Source organism: Lissotriton vulgaris, chromosome 7 (genome assembly GCF_964263255.1).
Source record: "Lissotriton vulgaris chromosome 7, aLisVul1.2, whole genome shotgun sequence".
Lineage (NCBI taxonomy): Eukaryota > Metazoa > Chordata > Amphibia > Caudata > Salamandridae > Lissotriton > Lissotriton vulgaris.
This window is the reverse complement of record NC_141695.1, coordinates 1345650702-1345675044: the sequence shown is the minus strand read 5'-3', so window position 1 is coordinate 1345675044 and position 24343 is coordinate 1345650702. Positions and strand designations below refer to the sequence as shown.

The following is a 24343-nucleotide window of genomic DNA, read 5'->3' as shown; positions in this document are numbered from 1 at the left end:
ACTACTTCACTCTCTCACTATAACTCACTACATCAATAACTCTATCTCACTACCTCACTCTTTCTATCACAGTAACTCACTTCTACTCTCTCTATCACTACCTCCCTATCTCACTAAATCACAACATCCCTCTCTCTAACTACCTCACTCTTTACTAACTCACTCTATCTCACTACATCACACTCTATCTACCTCACTCTCTCTCACTACCTCACTCTCTATTTCAATATCTCACTCTATCTTGCTACCTCACTCTCTCTCTGCTAATGCAATAAGTATCCCATATTTTGATTGAGAGGGGGGGAGGGGGGAATGGACGCCCACGGATTGTCAGAAACTTTGATGTGTGCACATAGGGAAGGATTATATAACTGCAAATGTGTATTATAACTTAGGCATCTAATGTGCTGATGGCCATAGTGCCAACACAAGTGTTCATTGTTTTAATGGCAGTACAGTATTAACACAGGGCAGAACGTGCTGCACTAAGAAAACGTTTGCTACAACCTGAAATGAACATCATAAAATTCATGCCTCCAAAGTTTCGAGGCTAATATGCAAGTAGATCACCTAGGCTAGTCTTTTAATTTTCATTCTGGGTCTTGTAGTCCTAGTTTTCTATTATAAAAATCAGGGGACAGCAAAAAAAATATGATCTATGTGCAGCACATATGTAGACAGAAAAAATTGAAAATTCTGCAAAAAAATTAGAAACAAGTTGCTAGGGAATGTCACTGCCTCATGATGCTTCAGTCAAATAAGTTTGCCTGCCTTTACAGCCCACTGTGACTATATTCTGTACAGGAAACAGCTACAAAAAAATGACCAGTGATATAAAATATTCAACTATTACTGTACTCCTTCCACCATCAATTGGATCAGTATGTTGCCAACTTTTCAGCTGTGCGCTATTTGGACATGGTCTGTTAAACTGACATCATTTTATGATGTCTTCACACATTAATGGTGCCTAACAGTCGGAGGAGGGAAGGGAAAAATAAGTCTATGGTGTGTTTCAATCTCACTACATATAACAACACTACACCGCACAAACTCACTCTTTAACTACTTCACTCTCTCAGTCACTCACTACCTCACTCTATCTACCTCACTCTCACAACCTCACTATCTCTATTTGTATCACACTAAGACACTTTCACTCTATTTAACTACATCACTCTATATATCACTAACACACAAACTCACTCACTGTTTACATCTCACTACCGTTAAAGACTCCACTAACTCAATACAGAACTCTTTCACGGACTCACTTTTTCCTTATCTCACTATTTCACTCTCTGTCTACCTCACTAAATAACTCAGTCTACTACACTATACTTAACTCAGTACTTCACTATCTCACAACTTCTCTCTCTAAAAATATAACAACTTCACTCTCTCACTACTTCAATCTCTTACTATAACTCACTACATCAATCACTATCTCACAACATCACTCTATGACAGTAACTCACTTTCAATCTCTCTATCACTACCTCCCTATCTCACTACATCACAACATCCCACTCTCTAACTACATCACTCTTTACTACCTCACACTCTATCTCACTACATCACTCGCTCTCACTACCTAACTCAATATTTCAATATCACACTCTATCTTGCTACCTAACTCGCTCTCTACTAATGCAATAAGTATCCCATATGGGGTTTTGGGGGGGGGGGGGGTGATGGACGCCCACGGATTGTCATAAAGTTTGATGTGTGCACATAGGGAGGGGTTATATAACTACAAATGTGTGTTATGAGTAAGGCATCTAATGTGCTCATGGCCATAGTGCCGACACAAGTGTTCATTTTTTTAATGACATTACAGTATTAACACAGGGCAAAACGTACTGCACTTACAAAACGTTTGCTACAACCTGAAATGAACAGCATAAAATTTATGCCTCCAAAGTTTCTAGGCTAATATGCAAGTACCTCACCTAGGCTACACTTTTACTTTGCATTTTGGGCCTTGTAGTCCTAGATTGATATAATAAAAAAAATGGAAAGCAAAAAAACTAGGATCTATGTGCTGATGAAATGAGGACCTAGAAAAATTAAAAGCTCAGCAAAACAAATAGGAAGAAGTTGCTAGTGAATCTCACTGCCTCATGATGCTTCAGTCAAATAATTTTGGATGCCTCTACAGCCCACTGTGACTATATTCTGAACAGTAAACAGCTAATAAAAAGTGAACAGGGATGTAAAAAATTCAACAATTAGTGTACTCCTTCCACCATCAATTAGATCAGTATGTTGGAAACTTTTCAGCTGTGCGCTATTTGAACAGGGTCTGTTATAATTGCATCATTTTCTGATGTCTTCTCACATTAATGGTGCCTAACAATAGGAGGAGGGGAGAGAAAATGAAGTCTGTAGTGTGAGCTGTGTCTCTTTGATTACAAGATTCATAAAGGTACACATTACTAACCACGCCTACTTCCTGCAAATCTGACACCACGGGTCCATTCAGGTGGATACAGCAGCATGTGCATGGGACATCTTGTAGTATGTGAACACTTAAACAAAAAATGTGGCTTCATATTAAAACAAAAAAAAGGAAGTTTTTACGTTGGGATCGGTGAGATTCTGATTTATGCTACAATCTACAAAGATTACATATAGGTGAGCAGAGGTAAACAACTGTAACTCAACCTGCTCTTTAGTACACCTAATAGCTATATCACAACATCACAAATTAACTCTCTCTATCTCACTACCTCGCAAATTATCTCTCTCACTACTTCACTCACTCTATATCTCACTAATTCACTTTCGCTACCTCTTTCACTACATCACTCTCTCTACACCTCACAAACGCACTTATTGACTACATCACTCTCTACCTCACTCTATCTACTTCACTCACTACCTCAATATCTCGATTTGTATCACACTAATACACACCACTCTATCTCACAACTTCTCTCTCTCAAAACATCACTACCTCACTCTCTTACTACCTCACTCTCTTACTACCTCACCCTCTAGCTCACAACTTCACTCTCTCTCTCTAACTCACTACCTCAATCACTCTCTTTCTCACTACCTCACTCTTTCTATCTCACTAACTCGCCATAAAAAGGCTGGGTGTCTATGCGCTTAAAAAGTTTCGAATAACATAACTCACTTTCACTCTCTTTCACTACCTCTCTCTCTCACTACATCACTCTATGCTTAGATCATTACCTCACAACATCCCTCTCCCTCCCTCACTCTTTCACTACCTCACTCTCCTATATACCTCACTCTCTCACACTATCTCACTCTCTCTCTATTTCAATACCTCACTCTCTCTCTTTCACTACCTCACTCTCTCTCTGCTAATGCAATAGGTATCACATATGCAAAAAAAGCTAATGCCGATAGAAATGCCAATGCCATTTATTTAGGGATACAAAAAAAAAAAAAAAATAAAGAGCAATACCAAAAGCTCTACATATAATATTGCCGAGACCATTGCATTGTAAATGCTTGTTTTAGAGGGCTCCCGGTGTGGAGACTTGCCCCCCCCCCCTTCTGGAGATCTCTCTCTTCGTTGGGGAGACCCTCCTCTGGTCTGAAAATGTTTTTCTCTGGGAGTTGTTTGCTTATTACCCTCCCACTTCTTCTTTTGAGAATTGAGATTATTTTTAATGAAAGTCTTTTCAGGATTTTCAGTTTGTTGGGGCTTTAGTGGTTTACCACCTAATCTGTCTCTACCTAATTCTTCAAGGGATTTTTCAATTATTCTGGCAAGTTCAAAAGGTTGGTCTGCTATTTCTGTTTCTTTTAGTTTTTGGCGGATTGTACTGTCATTTGTTAATTGAACTAGTTGCCTATATGCATTTGTTAATTCTTTAATTCGAACTAAAAGTTCTTCGCTAGACATTTTTTCCATGTCAGGATGTGGTTTGTATTGCTGGCTAGAACCGGCCATGTAGTTCCTGGTCAACCTAGTGGACCGAGCCTGGTAATGTGATTTTGATGTTTTAGGGCGCCATTAAACCAGAGCTCATGCTCTTGGTAAGTTATTGGAATTTCGATTTCCTCAAAAGGAGTGTATTCCGCTGGAGGTTCTCCTACTTTGTAGTAGTGGAATTCGTGTGTTACAGCATTTGCTGCAGGAAAATTTATCCATGAATAGAATACCTCTGTCTGCCGATACTCATGTGCCTCGACAACAAATATGACTGTACCACCACTTGATGATACTCTGTTTTCTATAAGTTTTATAGTTAAGGTTTCCCTTACATTTACCGGGATGAGTATTGCATCCGGTTGATCTTGTTGGAGACTTGTGTCTTCCGTCAAAAGTTGAGCCGCTAGTCTAGCTCTATCCCTTTTGTCGTCACTCTCTGTCATTTTGCTGACAGAAAGTTTGCAGAGCAAGTTTCAAGGAAACAAAGATTAGGTGCACAATATTTTGGAACACTGTATCCTTCAACGTTGACTAAACTAAAAACTAATACATAGGAATCTCTTCCTACTAAGTTTTGGCGGATATTAACCTTTTACCCACTCCAGACGTCTATTGGAGTTTTTACGGGAAAAAGGGGTCTGTGTGAAAAGCACAACGGAGTTACTCTAGTATCTAGCGTTAAATTATCGCCTTACCAAACGTTGGGCACCATGTAGTGTAGTTCCTATATTCCTTGCATTGGAATAACATAAACGATAGCTTAGACGTAGGACTGAGGTCGACTAGGTCTCTATTGAATATGTTAGACTTAATTGTGTGTGCCAGCTAGCTCAGAGGTAACTAGAAACTTTCTCGAATAAATAAGAAGGCATTTAGCTTTCCTGAATAGACAAGAAGGGATTAGCTTCTGACAACCATATCACATGACAACTTTGTTCCCCCTGCAATAAGGAATATATCTCTAGAGCCGCGGAAACAATAATAGCTATTTTACCTTTTCAATCGTGCATGCTTCGTTTCACCAGAAAATGCAAGAAATAGAGAGGGGCGTTTTCAATAAAAGGGTTATTTATTGAGCAGTCTTCTTTCTCATGCAAGAGAAATGAATTGCCACAATTGCAATACTTGTCATAAAGTACAGTGCGTACAGTAAAAGGAGTATTATGAAATAATACTGTAAAAGCATTTATATGGTTTCTAAGCCATATGATACTTAAAATGGATAAAATACATACAATGATAAAATAATGACTGAACGTACTCAACTGGTGTTTCTAAGATACGCCTACCCCAGTGTACCTAACCTAAGCCTAGTACGTGGGAAGGAGTAGATGAGTTACAGTTTTTTGCCAAGAATCTGAGTCAAGTTCGACAGCAAGCAAGATGGCTGCATAGTCTCCCGGCTCCGCTGACCTCCGTCTTTCGCCCGAAGATCTTGTCATCTATCCTGATATCCCGCCCCATATGAACTAATCTGCAGTCCGATGGAGCAATCCCGAGACTTTTCCGACATTGTGGAGTGGAGTAATGTCGAGGTTTGATTTGAGGCCTAACCCAGTCTGGAAGCCGGGGTCTCGAGTGCTGGTCCAGCCGGGTCCTAGTTGAACAACAGCGGGCCGGTGACGGCGGCAGGGTCCGGTCCATGGAACTTTCAACATCTTTTGGATTGCTTTCCTGCCGATCTACTGCCTGGTCCCGTATCGGACGTGAGGAGATGAGTGACGCCCGAGGCGGTGTGGCGGGGGTCCCTGACCCGGAGGCCTAGCGTTTGCATCGGCGGTGCCTTTGGGTTGGAGATTTGGCGCGCACTAGCGCATGTTGACGACCTGTCCCTCACGGTTCATCCCTGCTCCGACTAATCTTCCCCCAGGGAGGGCGACTCTCCGTGGGGATCACTATGCCTGATGTTATGCGGAACCCGGCGGAGCGGGCTAAGTGCGGCCCGTCATTGCGGTCAGTGCTGGCAGCCCTCGAGGCACTTCAAGTGACTATGGAGGCCCAGGCCTGTAATCTGATGTTGGCAGCGGATAGAATTAGAATATCGGGACCGGACCCTGACTCGTTGCCCGGGACCCGGCGGCCGGCTCAACTCCCGACAGACTCCCCAGCGGTGCATTTAGACCCGGTCCTTGGAGCTGTGCCTGCCCCTACAGAAGTGGAACTGATCGAACATGCTGAGATCGGCATTTCAACTATATGGTCGGAATCTTTGGTTTCGCAGATGGCGGAACATTTAACTGCTGTTCCCATTCTGGAAACTTTTGTCGGAACTGTGAACTGTGTTGGATTGTGTTGCACCCCCTTTCCAGCTGGTCCATCAGGATGGCGGATGGGACAGTGTCTGGCCCTGGAGTCGGGGAGGGGCATCGTTGGAACCGGCCGTCTACTTTGGGATTTGCCATCCTTTCTCCATCTAACAGACCATATTTCGGCAACTTCTGGGTATATTTTGACAATTTGATGATGGGGCTCTACTTATCGGAGGGAATCAGCAAATTTGATTGACGGGGCCAAGGCTGAGACTGTTGTTTGGGGTTTCACACGATGGTATCATCGGTAACGGGATTGCTTTACTAGGCCAACGGAGACCGGGCGGGTTTATAGTTTCCTCCGGTGTACTTTTCTATTGTGTTCTGCTCGATTGTGTCAGCTTTGTGGGGGATTCTCTGTTAAGGCGGTGGGGAGAGACCGGGAATGCGTACGATAAAGCCCTCCTCCATTTCTACTTTAGTGTAGGGGTTTAGTTCTTCTTTCTTTCTCTTTGTTCTTCCTATATTTCGGGTTTCAGTTACTTGGGGCGACAGGCACGCTGCTAGGGGGGTAGGCCGTAGTCATCTGCAGGGGTGCAGGGTGGGGGGTTGGGGGAGGGGAATTTTGTTTTTCCTTATTGTTTCTATGGCCTTTTTTCTCTTTCGTATCCTTCCTTTTGCCTTTTCTTTCGCTTCTTCCTTTTTCGGGTCAGCGAAGTGGTTCCACCCTTCTGTCAATTGTTGACTTTTCTTATCTGTGCCTATACTTTTCACGGTATTTCAGTATCATTGGGCGGGCGCTTAACTGGTGCGAACTGTGATTGTATGCTTGTTTATTCTGAATTGTATGCCTTAGCGCCACTGTCTTAAATAAGATCGATCTAATTGTGGAAATCCTACTATTTTGCCCGCCCTTTATGCGACTTTGTGATATTGTATGGCACCTGATCCTTCTATTTTTATATTGTAAAATGGAGCCTTTAGAATCCTGTCATTCGCATGGTATGCTCTATAGCCAGTTTTAATTGAAGTCGTGGTACATTCGCCTCCCGGGCGGCCGAGTCTTGTTCTAACTGACTTGCTGTGATGAACCTGATTAGCGGCCGGCCCTGGTGGTTGTAGGCCCATATTTTTAACTGGTTGAAGTATCAATAAAGGTTTTCCAAAAAATAATAGTAAATAAATAAAAGAATCTGAGTCAAGAATTCTCTATGGGTCTAATCAGCTCCGTACCTTAGGTATAGAATGGAGGAGGTCTTGTATCTCTCTCAGGACTCAATCTCCCAGCAACCCGCGAGGGTAACCAAAAAACACTGGAGCTGGATTTCTCGGCAAGAGAAAAGACAGCATCTCTCGAAGTGCGTCAGCAGGGAGGGTCGGCTTCCTTCGGCACTCGCATCAGCTGGGCGTCGGGCAAGTAGATAGCCGATCTGCTCCAAACCACTGTGTGTTGCTTAAGGCAGATGCTGGTATATTTATACCTTGAAGGTGTCGAGTTTGGTTGGACATAAGACGTCACTAAGAACTGGAAGTTTTTTCAGGACTCTCAGGAGTTCTAGGACAAATCAAAACAGAAGCAGGGGGAATTCCCAGGCTGCTGGAGACTTGGTTTGTTTAAGAACGCGTTGTGCTTCTAGGAGTCTATGGAAGTAGTCTTGCCGTATTTGGACTGCATTGGCTATGACTTAATATGGATATGATTCTTATGCCTTTGTAAGGATATGATTTATTATAACCACATAAAGGCATACATCGGGAATATCTAATTAGGGTCCTAGATACATTCACAACACTATAGGGGAAATTATCCCTACCCACTCCAGATGTCTTATGGAGTTTTATGAGTAGGGGTCTCTGAGAAAAGCACAACTGGGTTACTTCAGTATCTAGCGTTAAATTAGTGCCTTAGTTCCTATATCCCTGATAGGCTATGCGCATTGGAATAATATACACTATAGGTGTGGCTTAGGACTGAGGTCAGTATGCGTCTATCGAGTACATTAAACTTAATTATTTGTGTGCCAGCTAACTCATAGGTCACTAAAAACATCTTGAATAAACAAGAAGAGATTAGTTTCTGACAACCGCATAAACATGACAACTTTGTTTCCTTTAGAATCGGAACAGTCTCAGAATCATGGAAACAATAGATAACAGTTTCACTCAGTCAATCGTGCATGCTTCGTTTCTACAGAGTTTACACAGAAATAGGTAGACGGGCATTGCAATAAAAAAGGGTTTATTAAACAGTCCTATTTCTCGTGCAAGAGATATGAACTGCTACAATCGTAAGGCAGAATGCGAAGTATAATACGTACAGTGATAGCAGTAAGATAAAAAACTACTGAAATAGCATGGTTTGTAGCTATGAGATATATTCATAAAAATACATACATAAATAACACAGGCTAAAATGTGAATACTCGTCTGGTGCTTCTAGCTAGTTCTACCCCAGTGTACCTAACCTAAGTGTAGTACGAGGTAAGAAGTAGGTGCTGCTTTTCTATAGTCTAGTTTAGCAATAGTTAGGATTGGTGTTGCCAAGATTTGCCAAATGTCCCTCTAGGTTCTAGTCTGCGCCATACCTTAGAATGAGAGAGGTTGAAATCTCTTTCCGGGTCTCGATCTCTAACACCACGCAAGGGGAGTCAGAAACACTGGAGCTGGATTCTCTGCGAGGAGGATGCCAGCGTCTGGTCAGTGCATCAGGCGGGGACTTGAATTCCTTCCGAACTTGCAGTGGTGAGCCGTGCAAGTATGCAGCCGGTAGGTAGCCGTGCAGCTGAGCCGTAATCTGTCATGGAAAGTAAAGGTATATTTATACCTCGAAGGTGTTTAGGAATGCCAGTATTGATGTAAAAGTCGGGCAGAGGAATGTCATGAATGAACCCCTAAGGAATAGATGTTCCTGCATAATAAATGAGTTCTTGGAGAAATCAATGATCCAAGCAAGGGGCAGTCCTAAAGGCAAAAGAGTCTGGTTTTCCAAGAACTCGTTGTGACGTGGATGGACGGATCTAGGTGGCCATGCCTGTATTTGGTTAGCAAGGGTAATGCCTAAATAAGGGTTGGATTTCTTTTATTTTTTATTTTTTATTTTTTAATCTCATAGAGTTAATTACATTGACTTATATAAACTGTACAAAAAAACATGTTTATCCTTATAACATAATCCATTTCCTAAAAGAAAATCAAGTAGTAACGGATTTTACATAGACAACAGATTCATTGTGATGCAACTCATGATATTTTTAATCTACCCTGAGCAGCCAATTTGACATTGGGAGCCAACATTTCTTCCACCATTTATTAGCCAAATACCCTTTGCATTCATAAAGTGCTTGTTCCATTTTATAACTTGCAACTAAGCGAGCAAACCATTCTTGGTACAGAGGGGGCTCTAAGTCTTTCCATCTAGTTGCGACAATTAACCTAGCAACCGTCACGAAAATAAATAGATACCAATCTGATCTTGGTCCCGCCCAATACTATTTTCATGGCCCATCATAATAAACGAGGGTTTAGCTCAACCCTCTTTCCTAGTAGTTTTTCCCAAATGTTTTCCATTTCCTTTTTTAACGGTTCCAATTTGGAAAAGCCGTAAAACATATGTATTGCCTCTGCTGGGCCGATCCCAAACCTGGGACACTTATCGTCCTCCCTCTTTCCCCAAGTAAATAGTTTGGCGGGTGTAAAATATAAATTAAATATCGTATTGAAGTGTTGAGACTTTAAATTAGCTGATAGCAGCGTTTTTTTGACCTGCTCAAGTGACATATCTACATCCATATCCTCATTCTCTAATCTGCTGGCCCATTTCTTCTCTGTTCTTTCCATATCATCAGGGGCTTCATCCATCATAATACTACATATGTGTTTGATTCTACAAACCGTGGAATCTGTGCCATTAAGATAGCCTGTATATGTTTACCAATAAATCCCTTGATTTGGAGATATTTAAAATAGTGTCTGTCAGGGATTCCATACTCTCTCTGCAACCCAGGAAACAGATGTAATTCACCACTTACATAAATATCTCCCAATATCTTCAGACCTAGTTGTTCCCATTGTTTCTCAATTGTATCATAAAAGGCCAGGGGGAAGTAGGACAATCGCCAAACAGGTGTATACCTTCTAATTTTTCAATACTCATGTGTGTTTTAATTTTCCCCCATGTTTTCCAAGCATTCCTAATAATTTTAAATCACACCTTTTTGAAGTAACTAGGTTCAAGCTGATGGAGTAGTGTAATGTGTGTGTCTGGTAAAGCGCATTGCTACCCGGAGGCGTCCTGGCGCTATAGACCGCTGGGGAACCCATCCTGGCTTTCCCTGTGAGATGTTCCCTCCTGGGTATCTCCAAGGTGAAACCAGGCATCCCCGGCGTTTGTGGGGGGCCGTTGTGAAGATGAGGCAAGCTAATGCCCAGAGTTGCCGAGTGTGATCCCTGGTTAGAGTAGGCACCGAGGCGAGAATTATCGAGTCCGCTGACCCTGGTTCACGACCCTGCCGCGTCGGGGATTGAACCCTGGTCCCTGTCCGTCTTCTGCTTCCGGGTCTGCCGCCTCTAACCAGTGAGCCACACCACTCCACGAAGTAGTAAAAAGTCAAATACCCTCAATAATAAACGGGGGGAACATATACACAATAAGCCTATAGCTACTTCCCCAAGTGCCAGCTCATAGATTGTTGGGAGTTCCTCTGTTCCCGCAACTCTCTCTCTATTATCCCGTTCAAAGTGCAGTGTATTCATAAATTTCAGTAGCGCTGCCCAGTGATAAAAAGTAAGATTAGGAGCAGCTCACCCACCCCGTGTTTTTGGCAATGTCAGGAGTTTCAGGGATCTCCTAATCTTACCATATTGCCATATAAAGTTACTAAATATTGCATCTAGTGTTTTGATAATGAAGCCTTCAATTTCAACTGGAACTGCACTAAATAAATATTATATATTGGGGAGCATAACCATTTTAAGGACATTAATCCTCCTTATGATGGTCAGAAGCAATGAATTTATCCGTCTGAGATCCACAGATATTTTGTTGATCATTGGGTCAAAGCTGATTTTTGTCATTTGAGCTACTTCTGGGGTAATCTTGACCCCAAGATAGATGGCCGTAGAGACTCGCCTATTATCCTGAAAGTTAATATTATCACGGCATATTATTTGCGTCTTAGTTTTATTCAGCAGATATCCCAAGTCCTGTCCAAACTTGATAGCCATAGCCTCAATTTCCTTTACTGCCTTATCTGGATTTGATGTTAATACCGCAATATCATCTGCATAGACTAGCACTTTGGTGGCTTGATTCTCCATAATCTGTTGGATAAAATGGTCAATGTATAAGGCAAATAGGATTGGGGAGCAGAGACATCCCTGCCTTGTCCCCCTTCCTACTCTTATGCTCTCGGATTCCTTGCCCATCAGTTGGAGTTTTGAATATGGTGCCCTATACATTGCTTGGATTGCTGTAACAACTTTTGGACCCTTAGCATCTAGAACCCCCATATGTATTCCCATGCCGATCAAACTCCCTTTTCCGCATCCAGGAGGATCATAGCCAGATTGCTGTTGGTTTCTTTATCAAACAAAGCTACAACCTGCCTTATATAATCTGTTGTGTCCCTACCAGAATAAAACCATGTTGCCAAGGGGAAGCAAGGCTGGCCATTACCACCACCCCCCCCGAGGCAGCGTGATAGTATTTTGGAATAGACTTTTGTATCTGCATTAATCAACGAGATGGGTCTATAAGATGTAGGAAAATAGGGTGGTTTATCCTTTTTTGGAAAAATAATAATATTAGTGTCCCTCCAGGATTCCGGTGGACACCCAGAATATTGCACTCCCAGAAATAAATCCAGCAATATAGGAGCTTGTTCTGTTTGAAAAACTTTATAAAATTCCAGCGGGATCTTTTCTGGGCCTACTGCCTTTCCTTATGCTAGTTACTGAACTGCAGTTTGCACTTCCTCCAATATTAATTCTGTCTCCAGCTTATCGCTTTCATCCCTGTCCAATTTCCTACCCTCTAGATATTGAAACCCCCCTTGTAGGCTTTCCAGAATGCCCTACTCCTCCCCGGTGTAAAGATCTTGATCAAATTTGTGAAACACTGTAACTATATCCGCTGGGTTTGTGTATATGTTCCCCCCGTTTATTATTGAGGGTATGTGACTTTTTACTACTTTTTATCTTGTCCTGTAAGCAAGAAATCTCACTATTGTTTCCCTAAACTCATACCTCTTCATCCTCTGGGCCTGATATTCAGCTGCTAGTTTCTGCAAGCAGAATGCACCTATCTCCGCCTTGATTATTGTAATATCCAACTGTGTAGTAGCCACATCCTCCCCACGCAGTATTTAAGCCAAGTGTTCTCTTTCTAAATTCCGGAGCCTAGCTCTCAACAGCTTACTCTTCAGGTCCTGTTGTTGTCTTTTATACAAGACAAATCTGACCATTTCCCCCCTCAGCCCTGCCTTAAACGCATCCCATACCATATTGTGTGAAGCAATAAATCTATTCATATTAAAAAATCTGTTATCCACTTTTTGAATTGCCATACAAAATCCATGTCAATCAACAATTTCTGATCAAATGACCATTGACGCTGCTTGGATGTATTAGCTGAGCCTTTACCTCTAGAATCATAGAGTTATAATCCAACATTAGTTTTGGCAATATTTCTATCCCTATTCCATCCAAAATCTGATTTGACACAAAGATATAATCCATCTGGACATATATTTTATGAGGACATTAGAAATAAGTGTACCCAGTATCCGGAGAGCACTTAAAATCCTATACATACGCCCTGTCTGGTGGCTTAACATCTGGTTTCTCCAGGACAAGGATTTCCCGAAGCATGTAGGGCTCAAACTGCATCACTACTTTGCCGTTAATCAAGACTCGGTTTCGTCCTCTGGTATCTTGTAGGAGGTGGCTAAGGCAACAATTTGCGGGTTTGCCAAGGGCCAACTTAAGCTCCATAGCGTGAAACTGGAGACCCGGCTTACGCTTCTGGAGGCTCAAGGTGCCCGGATGGAGGCCCATCCGCCTGAAAACCGAATGGAGTTCTCAGGATCGGAAGCTCGCATTCCTTAGGAATGAGCTCAGACAGGCCTCCATGGAGTCCGCTAAGCGGTTGTGGATGTCCTCTGTGGCACGGGTGTATGGGTGGGGAGATAAAAATGGGAAGCTCCTCCACCGCTTGGCCACTTATCCTATGGCTATTCGCATTATTTCCGAGGTGATGGATTCTCAGGGGGTGACCCATCAGGCCCCCATGGCGGAGGCCCAATGTTTTGCTTCATACTATGCTTCCTTGTATTCTGCCCAACCACCAGACCTTGCTCTCTCGGAGCACCTCCAGAGTGAGAGGTTCCCCCTCTCGTGGCTCACCGACGCTGAGGCAGAGGGCCTTGATCTCCCAATTACCACAGAAGAAATCAGTAACGCTATCTCCCGCATGGCGGGGGTAAGACACCGGGGCCGGATGGCCTCCCCCAGGAGTTTTTTTTTTTAACACTTTATTGAAGCGAATGAGGCAATCCACAGTGGTAAAAACAAATGACATATCAAGTACAAAAAGATATCAGATGTCATATATAACATCACACTTAAAACACTGGTGTACACAGTAGGATTGTGTATTTGGGCATTGAGAATGATTCAAGGTACATATTTTTTAATAAAGCAACAGAAAACCACAAAAAACATAATGAACATCACAGAAGTTGAAAGCAAAGGAAAAAAAACTAAAATCATATCTACGAGATTGCAAGACCAATACAGCCAGCCGGCTCGCGATGTGTCAACTACCACCATGGGCAACATCATCAGCCCAGACTCCGCAAACGCAACCAAGCACCCCACAACCCCAAAATGGGCGGCCAGATATAACCAACACAGATAAGTATTAACAAAAAGGGGCAGTGGACTGAACAAGCAAAACAAAACCCCCATGAATATCAGTCAAGACACAGTAGTTGTTACGAAGGGCAATGTACCACCAGACGACATGCACCCAGCTTCGTGAAGCGAGGGGCAAATGCAAGCAGCCCGAGCAGCCATGCGTTGTCAAGTGCGGCGTATGAGCCACTCTTACTCTAGACCACCCCAGTTGGCGTGATAGGATGAAGTGACTGGGATGGCGTGTGCCTCCCCCAGGAGTTCTAAGCATCTTACTGGGATACGATGATCCCCCATCTCTTGGCACTGTACCGAGGAGCTCAAAATATTTGCTTCAGCGCAGTGCATACACCCTTATCTGAGCACATTGGTCCACATGGACCAATGCGGCTTTATGCCCGACCGGGGTACCAGGCACTGCCTCAGATGACTCTACCTTGCTCTGGCGCATTGAGAACAACTAACTCCCTAACTTTCGTTGCTCCTCATGGATTTCAAGAAAGCATTTGATTCTGTGGATTGGCGGTATCTGGAGGAGGTGCTGTCGGAGATGGACTTTTGGCCCTCCTTTCGCAACTTGGTCAAGACCCTATATTGCAAGCCCCGGGCCCAAGTGATGTTTAACGGAGCCCTCTCGCGTCCCTTCCCCATTGGGAGGGGCAGGAGGCAAGGTTGCCCCCTTTCCCCACTCCTCTTCTCGTTAGCGATGGAGCCCTTTGCTTCTCTCGTCCGCGCGGACCCGCTCCTCACTGTGGCACTGGCCTGGTCTGGCAGAGGACAAGATTGCCCTCTACGCTGACGACGTCCTGAGCTTTTTGTCGGCTCCAGCCCGCTCAAGGACTCGGTGTCTCCAAGCCCTACACCTCTTTGAGCTTGTCTCTGGTCTCAGATTGAACGCAGCCAAGCCGGTCCTGGTCCCCTTCATCTGTCGAGATAGTGTTTTGATTGTCAGTCCTCAATCCCTCTCCGGCGGCAGTCATTCAAGTACTTGGGGGTCTGGGTGACGCTTCTTCCTGATCTCGCCTGGTCCCTCAATGTCAGCCCTCTGGTGAAGCAGGTCCGCGGTGATCTCCCTCGATGGCAGAAATTGCCATTGACTTTAATTCCAAGTGTGCCCACTTGGCCTCTACGCACTGTTGCCTTTATCAATTGGTTCAAATATAAATACCAAGTTTATACAATAAGCCTGTTAATCACGAAAATAAATGTAATTTGCACAATACTACTTGCTTAATATTCAAGCAAACTTGATTTTTAATAACAAAACAAAAATTAATTTCAAATCTTCAAAAACATATGCAATGCAATTCCAATTCCAATATTCTTGGTTGAGCTGCCCAATGCTTTTCGGGCCTCATTGGCCCTTCTTCAGGGGCTTGATCTGTAGGCAAAATAAATAATTAATATTCACATTTACATAGAACCTATGTCGTAAAGGAGCAGTCAAAGTAAACATGCTTTTTACATCATCAAATTGAAGTGTGAGGAGGATACCGTGTATGTTTAGTATAGTGCAGAGGAGGATTGTCTGTACTATTACTGACCTCAAGACATAAGGTTGTATTTCTTTATTCACTATGTAGTACATTGCACTTAGGTCCTGACAAATTGCTTAGAATGCAAGAAACATGTTGACCTGATCAGAGGGTAGTAGATTTTCTACTGTGAACCTTACACCAGTACATTTCTCCCCTCCCACCTTTTAACCAAGGGAGTCAACCACACCAATAGAGTCCCCATTGGATTGACTAACCTTTTTTAACTCACATTCACTTCACGACTACACATTCACCCGCGATTACCCTCCCCTCTTACACGCATGCAAAATATGGCAGGAACAAAACATCTCCGGTAAAGAGCCCCTTCGCGGGTGCCCGTCAGACATTGCAGCACCAGTCTAACGAGGAGCAGAACCCATATGATGAAGCATGACACCTAGCTTGCTGGGGGTGTGAGGGTTTTAGTTCCAAAAAGGGAAATTCCCCGCCCTTTTACCTGTTTCTCTGTTTACGCTAGACACACACTCCTACTCATTTTGGGGAACTTTGTACCCTTCTTGTGCTACTGTTCTCTCGTACATGTACGCTGGACCCTGTTAAATATAGTCCGTCCATGGTTCCTCCTTTTGTTGATAAATAGAATCTAGATGAGCCACAGATATTAGAAGATCTGGAACTAGAACTTGAAACTTGGCCCACCTCGCTGATTTTGTGCGGTGATTTTAATATTCATCTAGGAGTTGGAAGGTCTGGGACAAGTAGATATCAAGGATGGAAACCCAAAGTATACAGAGCTTTGACATCTCTTATGATAAGTCATGGAATAACGGATGTATTGGATTTTTTTTTTGATAATCAAGTTTATTGATTTTCGATACATATTTATAAAAGAAAACATAACCAGCTTCTCACAGAGTAAGCAGTACACAATAGCGACAAATAAAACAGGGGGGAAGAAGCCCTCCACATAGAGGGATCCAACGAGGAACACCAGGCGACAATGTCCATAACCATGTCCATAGTAAAAATTCAAGTAATTCAGTCTTCTACCACCCCAACCCATTTACCCCACACTCTTCGGGACTTTTTAGGACAACCCCGGGCAGCATACATGGGATGTTCCTGCGCTGCGCACCAATCTACCCCTCCGCGCCTCCACATCATGGAAGGGGCCACCGGGTCCAACCAAAGGGCTGCAATATCACGTTTAGCCACCATCAGGGCCGTGGTGAGACAAAGCTTCTCAGCCCTGTTCCCGTCCAGACCATCAGTCACCCCCAAGAGTATGTTCATCGGGTTCAACGGGACCTCCAAGCCCAGGACCTCCGTAAGATCAGTGGTCACTAACTCCCAGTAAGGCATAATATCAGGACAGAGCCATACCATGTGATAAAAATCTGCTTTGGGGCACCAACAGCGGTGACAGGAGGCATCAGGCCGGAGCCCAGAGTGATGAAGGTGCAATGGCCCGAGATAGGCTGTGTGCAAATTTGAACCAACCGAAGCCGAGCCGAGCCCTTAATGATGCAACCTAGAAAGGAAAGTAGACAACAGAGAAGAGCAATAAACATTACGCTCCATTCCTGTCTAGGTATTCTGTTCTGTACGCTAAAAACACACTAACACTATGAATTGTGGGTAAGCGTTCAGAGGAACACCCACTATGGTACTTTAAAATCTCTAATCATAAAGAGGACGAGGATACACAGCTCCTCAAGTAAACAGGAGAGGATAATATAGTGTGTTGCTTACCCTAAGGATTTCCCTATGCAACGCACTATATTATCCTCTCCTGTTTACTTGAAGAGCTGTGTATCCTCGTCCTCTTTATGATTAGAGATTTTAAAGTACCATAGTGGGTGCTCCTCTGAACGCTTACCCACATTTTTAAATTCATAGTGTTAGTGTGTTTTTAGCGTAGAGAAGTCCCCATTGGATTGACTAACCTTTTTTAACTCACATTCACTTCACGACTACACATTCACCCGCGATTACCATCCCCTCTTACACGCATGCAAAATATGGCAGGAACAAAAGATCTCCGGCAAAGAGCCCCTTCGCGGGTGCCCGTCAGACATTGCAGCGCCAGTCTGACAAGGAGCAGAACCCATATAATGAAGCATGACACCTAGCTTGCTGGGTGTGTGAGGGTTTTAGTTACAAAAAGGGAAATTCCCCACCCTTTTACCTGTTTCTCTGTTTACGCTAGACACACATTCCTACTCATTTTGGGGAACTTTGTACCCTTCTTGTGCTACTCATCTAGTTCGAGCCATAAATCTTACCTATCGTCATTCCCAGCTCTAATTCTACTAGGGCCCACCTTCCTCTGGTATTAACCAATCTCTGTTTAGCCAATCCTATTCTATTCTTAGCTAAGATGGCCACCCCTCTATTATTAGCACTTTGAGATGAGCATGCCAATAGAGAATACCCCTTTGCATAATTAGCCCCCGTTTATCCCATGATATGTGCGTCTCCTGAAGACAGACAATCTGCGTGGCGATAGATTTTATCATCTCCATAACCCTATACCTCTTATTCCTATCCACTAAGCCCCCAACATTAACAGAGCAAATCGTAACTTTACCCATTTGTTAAAGAGTATCCATTCTTGATTTTACCACCAGAAGTCCTTGTCCACCCATGGTAGGTGTGGTTTATTTCAGATTTTGTCGCTATTCTAGATTGTTTACATTCCTGCTTCACTATTCTTTTTATTTCCTCACTGAGATTTTTACCCCACTTTTCTCCCCCCTGTGCCCCCCTTGCCCTGGTCTACCCTGCTCCCCTGTCCCCCCACTTGCACCCCCTACCCTCCATCCCCCTCTTCAGTAAGGACCCAGACCACACATTGGTCTGTTGGGCGATAAGGAGAGAAATGCCAACACCGTGAAATTTTTTCAATACATTTTAAACTTTAATAACCATATTGAAGGAAATCACCCCCTTGCACTAAAAGAAAAAGCAGAGGATACAAAAAAAAGAGAAAAAAACAAAGATGCAGAGATATAAGAAATACTGCACTACTAGGATCCCATCTTAAACTTCCCCTTAGACTGCTTTTAGCCCTGAATCATTAGCATGTTTTGGCTTTAGCCCTGTCAAATATTCATTAGCCTTGATCTCAGATGTAAAAAACCTTGTTGTGCCAAGCCAGACCACTTTAAGGGATGCTGGATTGTTGAGGAAAGCATTGGCGCCCTTCTCTTGGAAGGGTTTTATTAGCTGGTGAAGTCACCACCTTCTCTCGACAGTGGCATGGCAAAAGTCCGATCTCACAAAGAAGGACACATCTCTCACATTCCTCCAAGGCCTCAGGTCTAGCTTTTTCGTATACCGCCTGTCTTAAAAGAAAGTTCCCAAAAAAGACTAGAACAGCCCTTGGTTTGGTCCCCTCCCTGACCGGGTGTCTCAAGGTAAATGGTGTCCTGTGTACTCATTGTACTTCCTGCTGCCAATGCCAGTCTGAGAGCTCAGGGAATGCTTGCTGAAAGAGATCTAAAATGTAGCTTCTGATATCTGTTCCTTCCTTCCCTTCTGGAATTCCCAGAACCCTCAGGTTATTCCGCTGTTGTCTATTTTCATAGTCCTCCAACTTCCATTGGATATCTTTGATCTGTTTCTCTTGCTCCTTGGAATGCGTAAGTTTATTAGCCACCTTGGTCTCTACATTGCTGATTCGGATTTCAAGTTCTGTCATACGCTCCCCTATGGTGTTGCAGGTTTTAGTCAGTTTTCCTATGGCAACCTGCACCTTTCTTGCCACATTCTGGGCTTTACGTGCATCTGCCAAGGTTTTCTCTTGATGTTGCAAAATCGTTTGAAAGACAGTCTCTAGTGTCGGAGGATGCGAGCGAAGAGTATCTTGCTGGGTTATTGTTTGGCCAGTACTCAGAGAGTCAGTTAAAGAGTAATCCCATTTCAAGCTAGCAGCCTTCTGCGTATGATGCCTCACTCTCTATCCCCCAGTCCGCCTTGCTTTTGCAAAGAGAGACTCTCCGGCTGCATCTGGATCCCTATCGTTATCGCTTGAGGCTATAGAGGATTCTGAACTGTCTGACGACCACTCTGGACCATCGGAGAGGGGAAAAAAACAATTGCTAGTGTGTAGCTCTACCTCAGGATTTGTATATATAATACCTTCCTCCCAAACTTCCGTTAGCTCATTAGCATACTTTTGCTGAATTATTTTAAGAGCTGAGGGCCCTATGTCAGATGAGTGTCCCTTTAGTGCCCCCCCTTTAGTAAGCTTTTGTCCCTCAATCGTATTATCCTGATTCAAAGACTTTACAGCATGTCCTGGACCCTCCTGCTGAGACATATCCAATGATTTAGCAGTATTTTGTATCAGTATTCCCACCTCCTTTGAAGTACTTACACTCTCTGCCTCCGCGTGTATCTCTTCCATCGCGCTGGTATGCGGCGTGATATCCTTAGCACTCTCAGGTTGACTCCCCTGCATCCGTTCTTCACTGAGACCCGGAGCCTCGAATTCTGCCACCCCAGCAGCAGCCTGTCTTCCACTTGGAGCACTTTACAGCTCCAGCACTGTAGAGCTGGGGAGGCATTGTCCTGAGGAGACCCTGCCTCTTCTCATCTCCGCCACAGTCTCGCTCCCTGGAACCAGCTTCGCTGGCAAGGGTGTCCGTTTGGGTCCATTTTATACTTTGCCTGCCAATTCTGCGGTTGTCAAGGGAGCAGCCTGCTTCTCCTTTGTGGCGGTCTTGGGTGCCATCAGCTCGATCACCTTGTTTCGGCAGCACCGACAGTCAGCACAGGCATGAACCAGCCTTAGTAGCTGCTAAAGAGCGATGCAGCACTCCGACACCAAGGCAGCCCCTGGGCAGCCTCCTAGCCATGACAAAGTTTCGGTGACAGAGCTGGTGTTCTCGATATCCAGGGGAATTTGGTCTTTTCTGATTCTCCTGCCTGTAGGTGATTTAATCCTTCTCTGTTCTGTCCATTTTCACGGTGTTGCTGGCAGTCCGCTACAAAGGCCTCAGGCGGCCGCCATCTTGCTTCCCATTACGCAACAGGCCGGCACACAGAAACTTTCACAGTGGGAATGTCAGCCCAGGTGTAGCTTCATATGACAAGTAAAACATCAATGTCTCCAGTACTTTCAGTGGGATGAAAGTTGGGGGAGGCTAAAATGGGAATGGCCTAAGAAGTCACACTAAGAAACCTTTACAGGAGTCAGGTAACTAAGTTTGCAACTTAATGTATGTGAAACAGAATCCTGGGCTTTACAAATTCATAAATACTGTCTTGATGGACAAATCAAAATCAAAATCAACGGGATAACGTATTTAACAGTTTATATAGCCCCATTATTCTGATGCAGTAATAAATAGCAAGATAAATGTAAATTTAAGTGGCAATTACATGGTTATTCAGTTAGCATGAAATAGTCCTTTAGACCCAGAACTGGTAAACAACAGTATGCACTGTGTCGCTTCATCTCAGTGTGAGAGTGGGAATATCCAGTGACACTGCTTTTTAGTGCCAACGTGTGTTAGGCGGGCAGCTACCAGTTTTTTTCTTCAGTTGGCAAAGGACAGATGTAGAAGGCCCCAGTGTGTCATGGTTCAATGCCTATTATTTTGCTTTGCTGAGACCGAGACCTGGCAGGCCCTTCCTTACCCACTAAGAGCATTGACTCTCTCCCATGGACCTCCCATTTTGGGCTCCTTTCGTAGATCAGAAGGGCTTGGGAGGCTTTGTCACACTGTGGAGGCCGCTGACAAGGTTCTCCCAGCCGGGGAACATCCATTACGACGCAGTGTTTACACCGCACTACCATTACAACGCTGGTTTTACAATCAAAGTCGTTACCACCACTTGCGCTGGAGGGCGCTCTAGGCTAAGGAATAGTAGATTTACTATTCCAACACCTTCCCTACTGTACGTCGGCTGGTGTTGTAATAGCACATTTTACTATTCCTAAGTCCAGCACCCTACAGCGCAAGTCGTGGTAACGACTTGTGTTGTAAAACCAGCGTTGTAATGGTAGTGCGGTGTAAACACTGCGTTGTATTGACATACAACCCTCTCAGACACCTTTAGCTCCTCTGGCACCTAAGTCCTTAGACCCTGCATGGTGTAGGAGGTCTTCGGGGCAGTAGGGCGCCGCAGAAACAGGCTTACTTTAATTATTTTGCAGGAAGCCAAGACATCACATAAAACAGTCCACATCATCTCCACAGCCCTTCCCTTCTTTTTGTTCTTACCAGACCCAGAAGGAGTGAACAAGAAGTGCCTGCTGAAGGCTACCAAGAAACAAGGTACAGGATGCACTTTAGGTTAATGTTAATCTTAAAAACTTGTTTCTTTTTTGACCCTGACATATTGTGGGCAATACCTAAACCAGAGATCACGAGAGCAGTGCCAGGAGTAACAAAGTGCTAACAAGGGGTGGGCTCTAGGATCCCTTAAAGGATATCTATAGACGTCATCTTCTTGTAATGAACCTAAACCTACCATTAGCTAATCTGTTTTATGTGGACAGCATTGCAGTGGCAAACCATGAAGGATTTTTAACACTCTAAAATAAATATAACTAGGCAATTAAATGAGGAAACTTTGTAAGGGGGCAATATCAGCTGGGAAGCCAGAGTGCTGAACATCAATTGGGGATTCACACATTTTACAATGAGGGTACAGTTCGCATATTTACAACTGTATTGCATTTCACACATACATCCTTTTTTGGTACAGAAAATTCTGTGATTTTCCCAGAATCACTCCATTTGTCAAAGACCACAGCGAAAATTAGAACCAGGTTTTCCAGTTCCAAAGTCACAGCTTAAACAACTTGATCACATCTGCTCCCTCGTGAGCTTAAGTACGCAGGGAGATGGCACACATTGCATATTCAACAATCTAAATTTCTTCGCTCCTTTCTTTATTTGTGATTTTACATAGTTCAAGCATCGTCAATAAAGAGAGCAGACAACTTTATAACAATTAAACAATATTTCTCGAAGCATACATAGGGGTGATTTACAAAATGGACAGAACCAGTACTGGTTTACAAAATGTACATTGTATGTGCAGCACCTATTCTATATAGGGGGTGGTTCTACTTACACATCCACAAATGTTAACATGGCAGCAGCAAGTAAGTACAGTGAACCCATTTTGGGCCTAGAGCACGTCTTCTCTGAAGATAAGTGAACAAAAGGCATAGGACTACAAAGGTACTTGCCAGGATCAATGCATTTAACCAACAGGCGAAGGCATGATGGTAAGCGAGTCTTCTGGTTTAAAACCGCCATCTTAGCCTCTATATAACAATACCTCTCAAAAGGCAGGGTAAGATATTCAGTATGATGTAACTCAGGCTTATACAAGAGGAAAAGACAAATATGAATAACCCGTACATACAAAATGTTGCTTGCTAAAAAACTGAATAGGTCACAAATGGCAGCAGCTCATTTGGTAGTATTGTATTTTCTGGCTAATTTGAGGATCAGGAAGGTATCAGACTATCGAGGGGCAGTAGCGGCGCCAGCATGGAAAAGTGGCGGGCAGTAAGGGAGACAAAAAAAAACCCTCACCTCCTGCCGCCACGCTGCGCTCTTCAGCTCCTGATGCACAGGAGTAGCACCCCCACAGGCCCCCAGACTCTCCTGCGCCAATCCAGATGCTGCTCTCATGCTGGTATTACCAAGCATGAGAGAAGCGCCGGCAGGGACTGTGAGCCTGTGCTCCTGAACCCTGCTGATATCTCCAAGCAACAGCCTGGAGCTATCCAAGTGCGCATGTAGGTTTGGCCATCCTAAGACAACCGGCTGAACCAACATGTGCCCTGTGCCCACCACTCCTGCTGATGATAGCCCTGCCCTCAAGACTCAGCTGCTGTTCCCTCCTACATGTAAAATCAAATGATAATAAAACTGTTTTATTAATTGCTTTATTACCATTTTACTTAACATGTTTTCATGCTGGTTCCAGCAGTAGGGTGACGCTCCTCCACCATAACGGAGGGGCCGCCCCTGCTTCGGGGCATGTCTGTGATTGTCAGGGTCTGGGCTGTGTAACTTTAATTCTCTTTCTCTCTTTGTGTTTAAATTTCAGGGAGACTCTGGAGGACCCCTTGTGTGCAAAGTCCGGGATATTTGGCTGCAGGCCGGTGTTGTGAGCTGGGGTCCATCCCCATGCGCCTTACCCAACCAGCCCGGAGTCTACGCATCGCTTACGTTCTACCAGACCTGGATCCGCAACCATGTGCCAGAAATAGAGTTTGTAACAGGCACCTGTAGACTTACAGCTGCACCCAGTACCTTTCTCAGCTTAGCAGCCCTGGTACTGAGCTCATATCTAATAAATGTGTGCTAAACAACTGAGTTCTGAGGCCTCCCCGGAACTGTGAGTGGTTCATGCAGCCCATGTTTTTTCTCTGCAGTCTGGAAAGGTCAGCCCTGGTTCTATAATTAAACACCATGTCCAAGAGTGCGTAAAACAAACATAAATTGAACTAGATATGGACTGTGAAATTTAAGAAAGAAAAACAGAGCAGGAGTTTACTCATTCTCCTACACTGCACCCAAACCTTGGAACAACCTCCCTCAGGACATCAAGACCTCCTCCTCAATTTTTCAGTTCCGCAAGAAGCTGAAGACCTGCCTCCTCGATATAGCTCTATGGGGAAACACACTCCCACTCACCTGCTCAAGCACCTAGATACCCTCAGAGATGATTAGTGTACCCTACAAACCGACATAAAATTATAAAAATATAGGAACTGCAGACAAGAACGAAAATTG

General features: G+C 43.9%; 1 protein-coding gene across 1 annotated transcript in view; it reads left to right on the top strand.

The window, feature by feature from the left end:
• Nucleotides 1-24038, top strand: part of LOC147703659 (serine protease 27-like) — a 337557-nt gene extending 313519 nt beyond the window's left edge. Inside the window, exon 7 of the mRNA XM_086931995.1 lies at nt 23655-24038. Coding sequence (XP_086788121.1) covers nt 23655-23915 — 261 coding nt within the window. The 3' untranslated portion in view covers nt 23916-24038. The remainder of the gene's footprint in view (nt 1-23654) is intronic.
• Nucleotides 24039-24343: the final 305 nt, after the last annotated feature.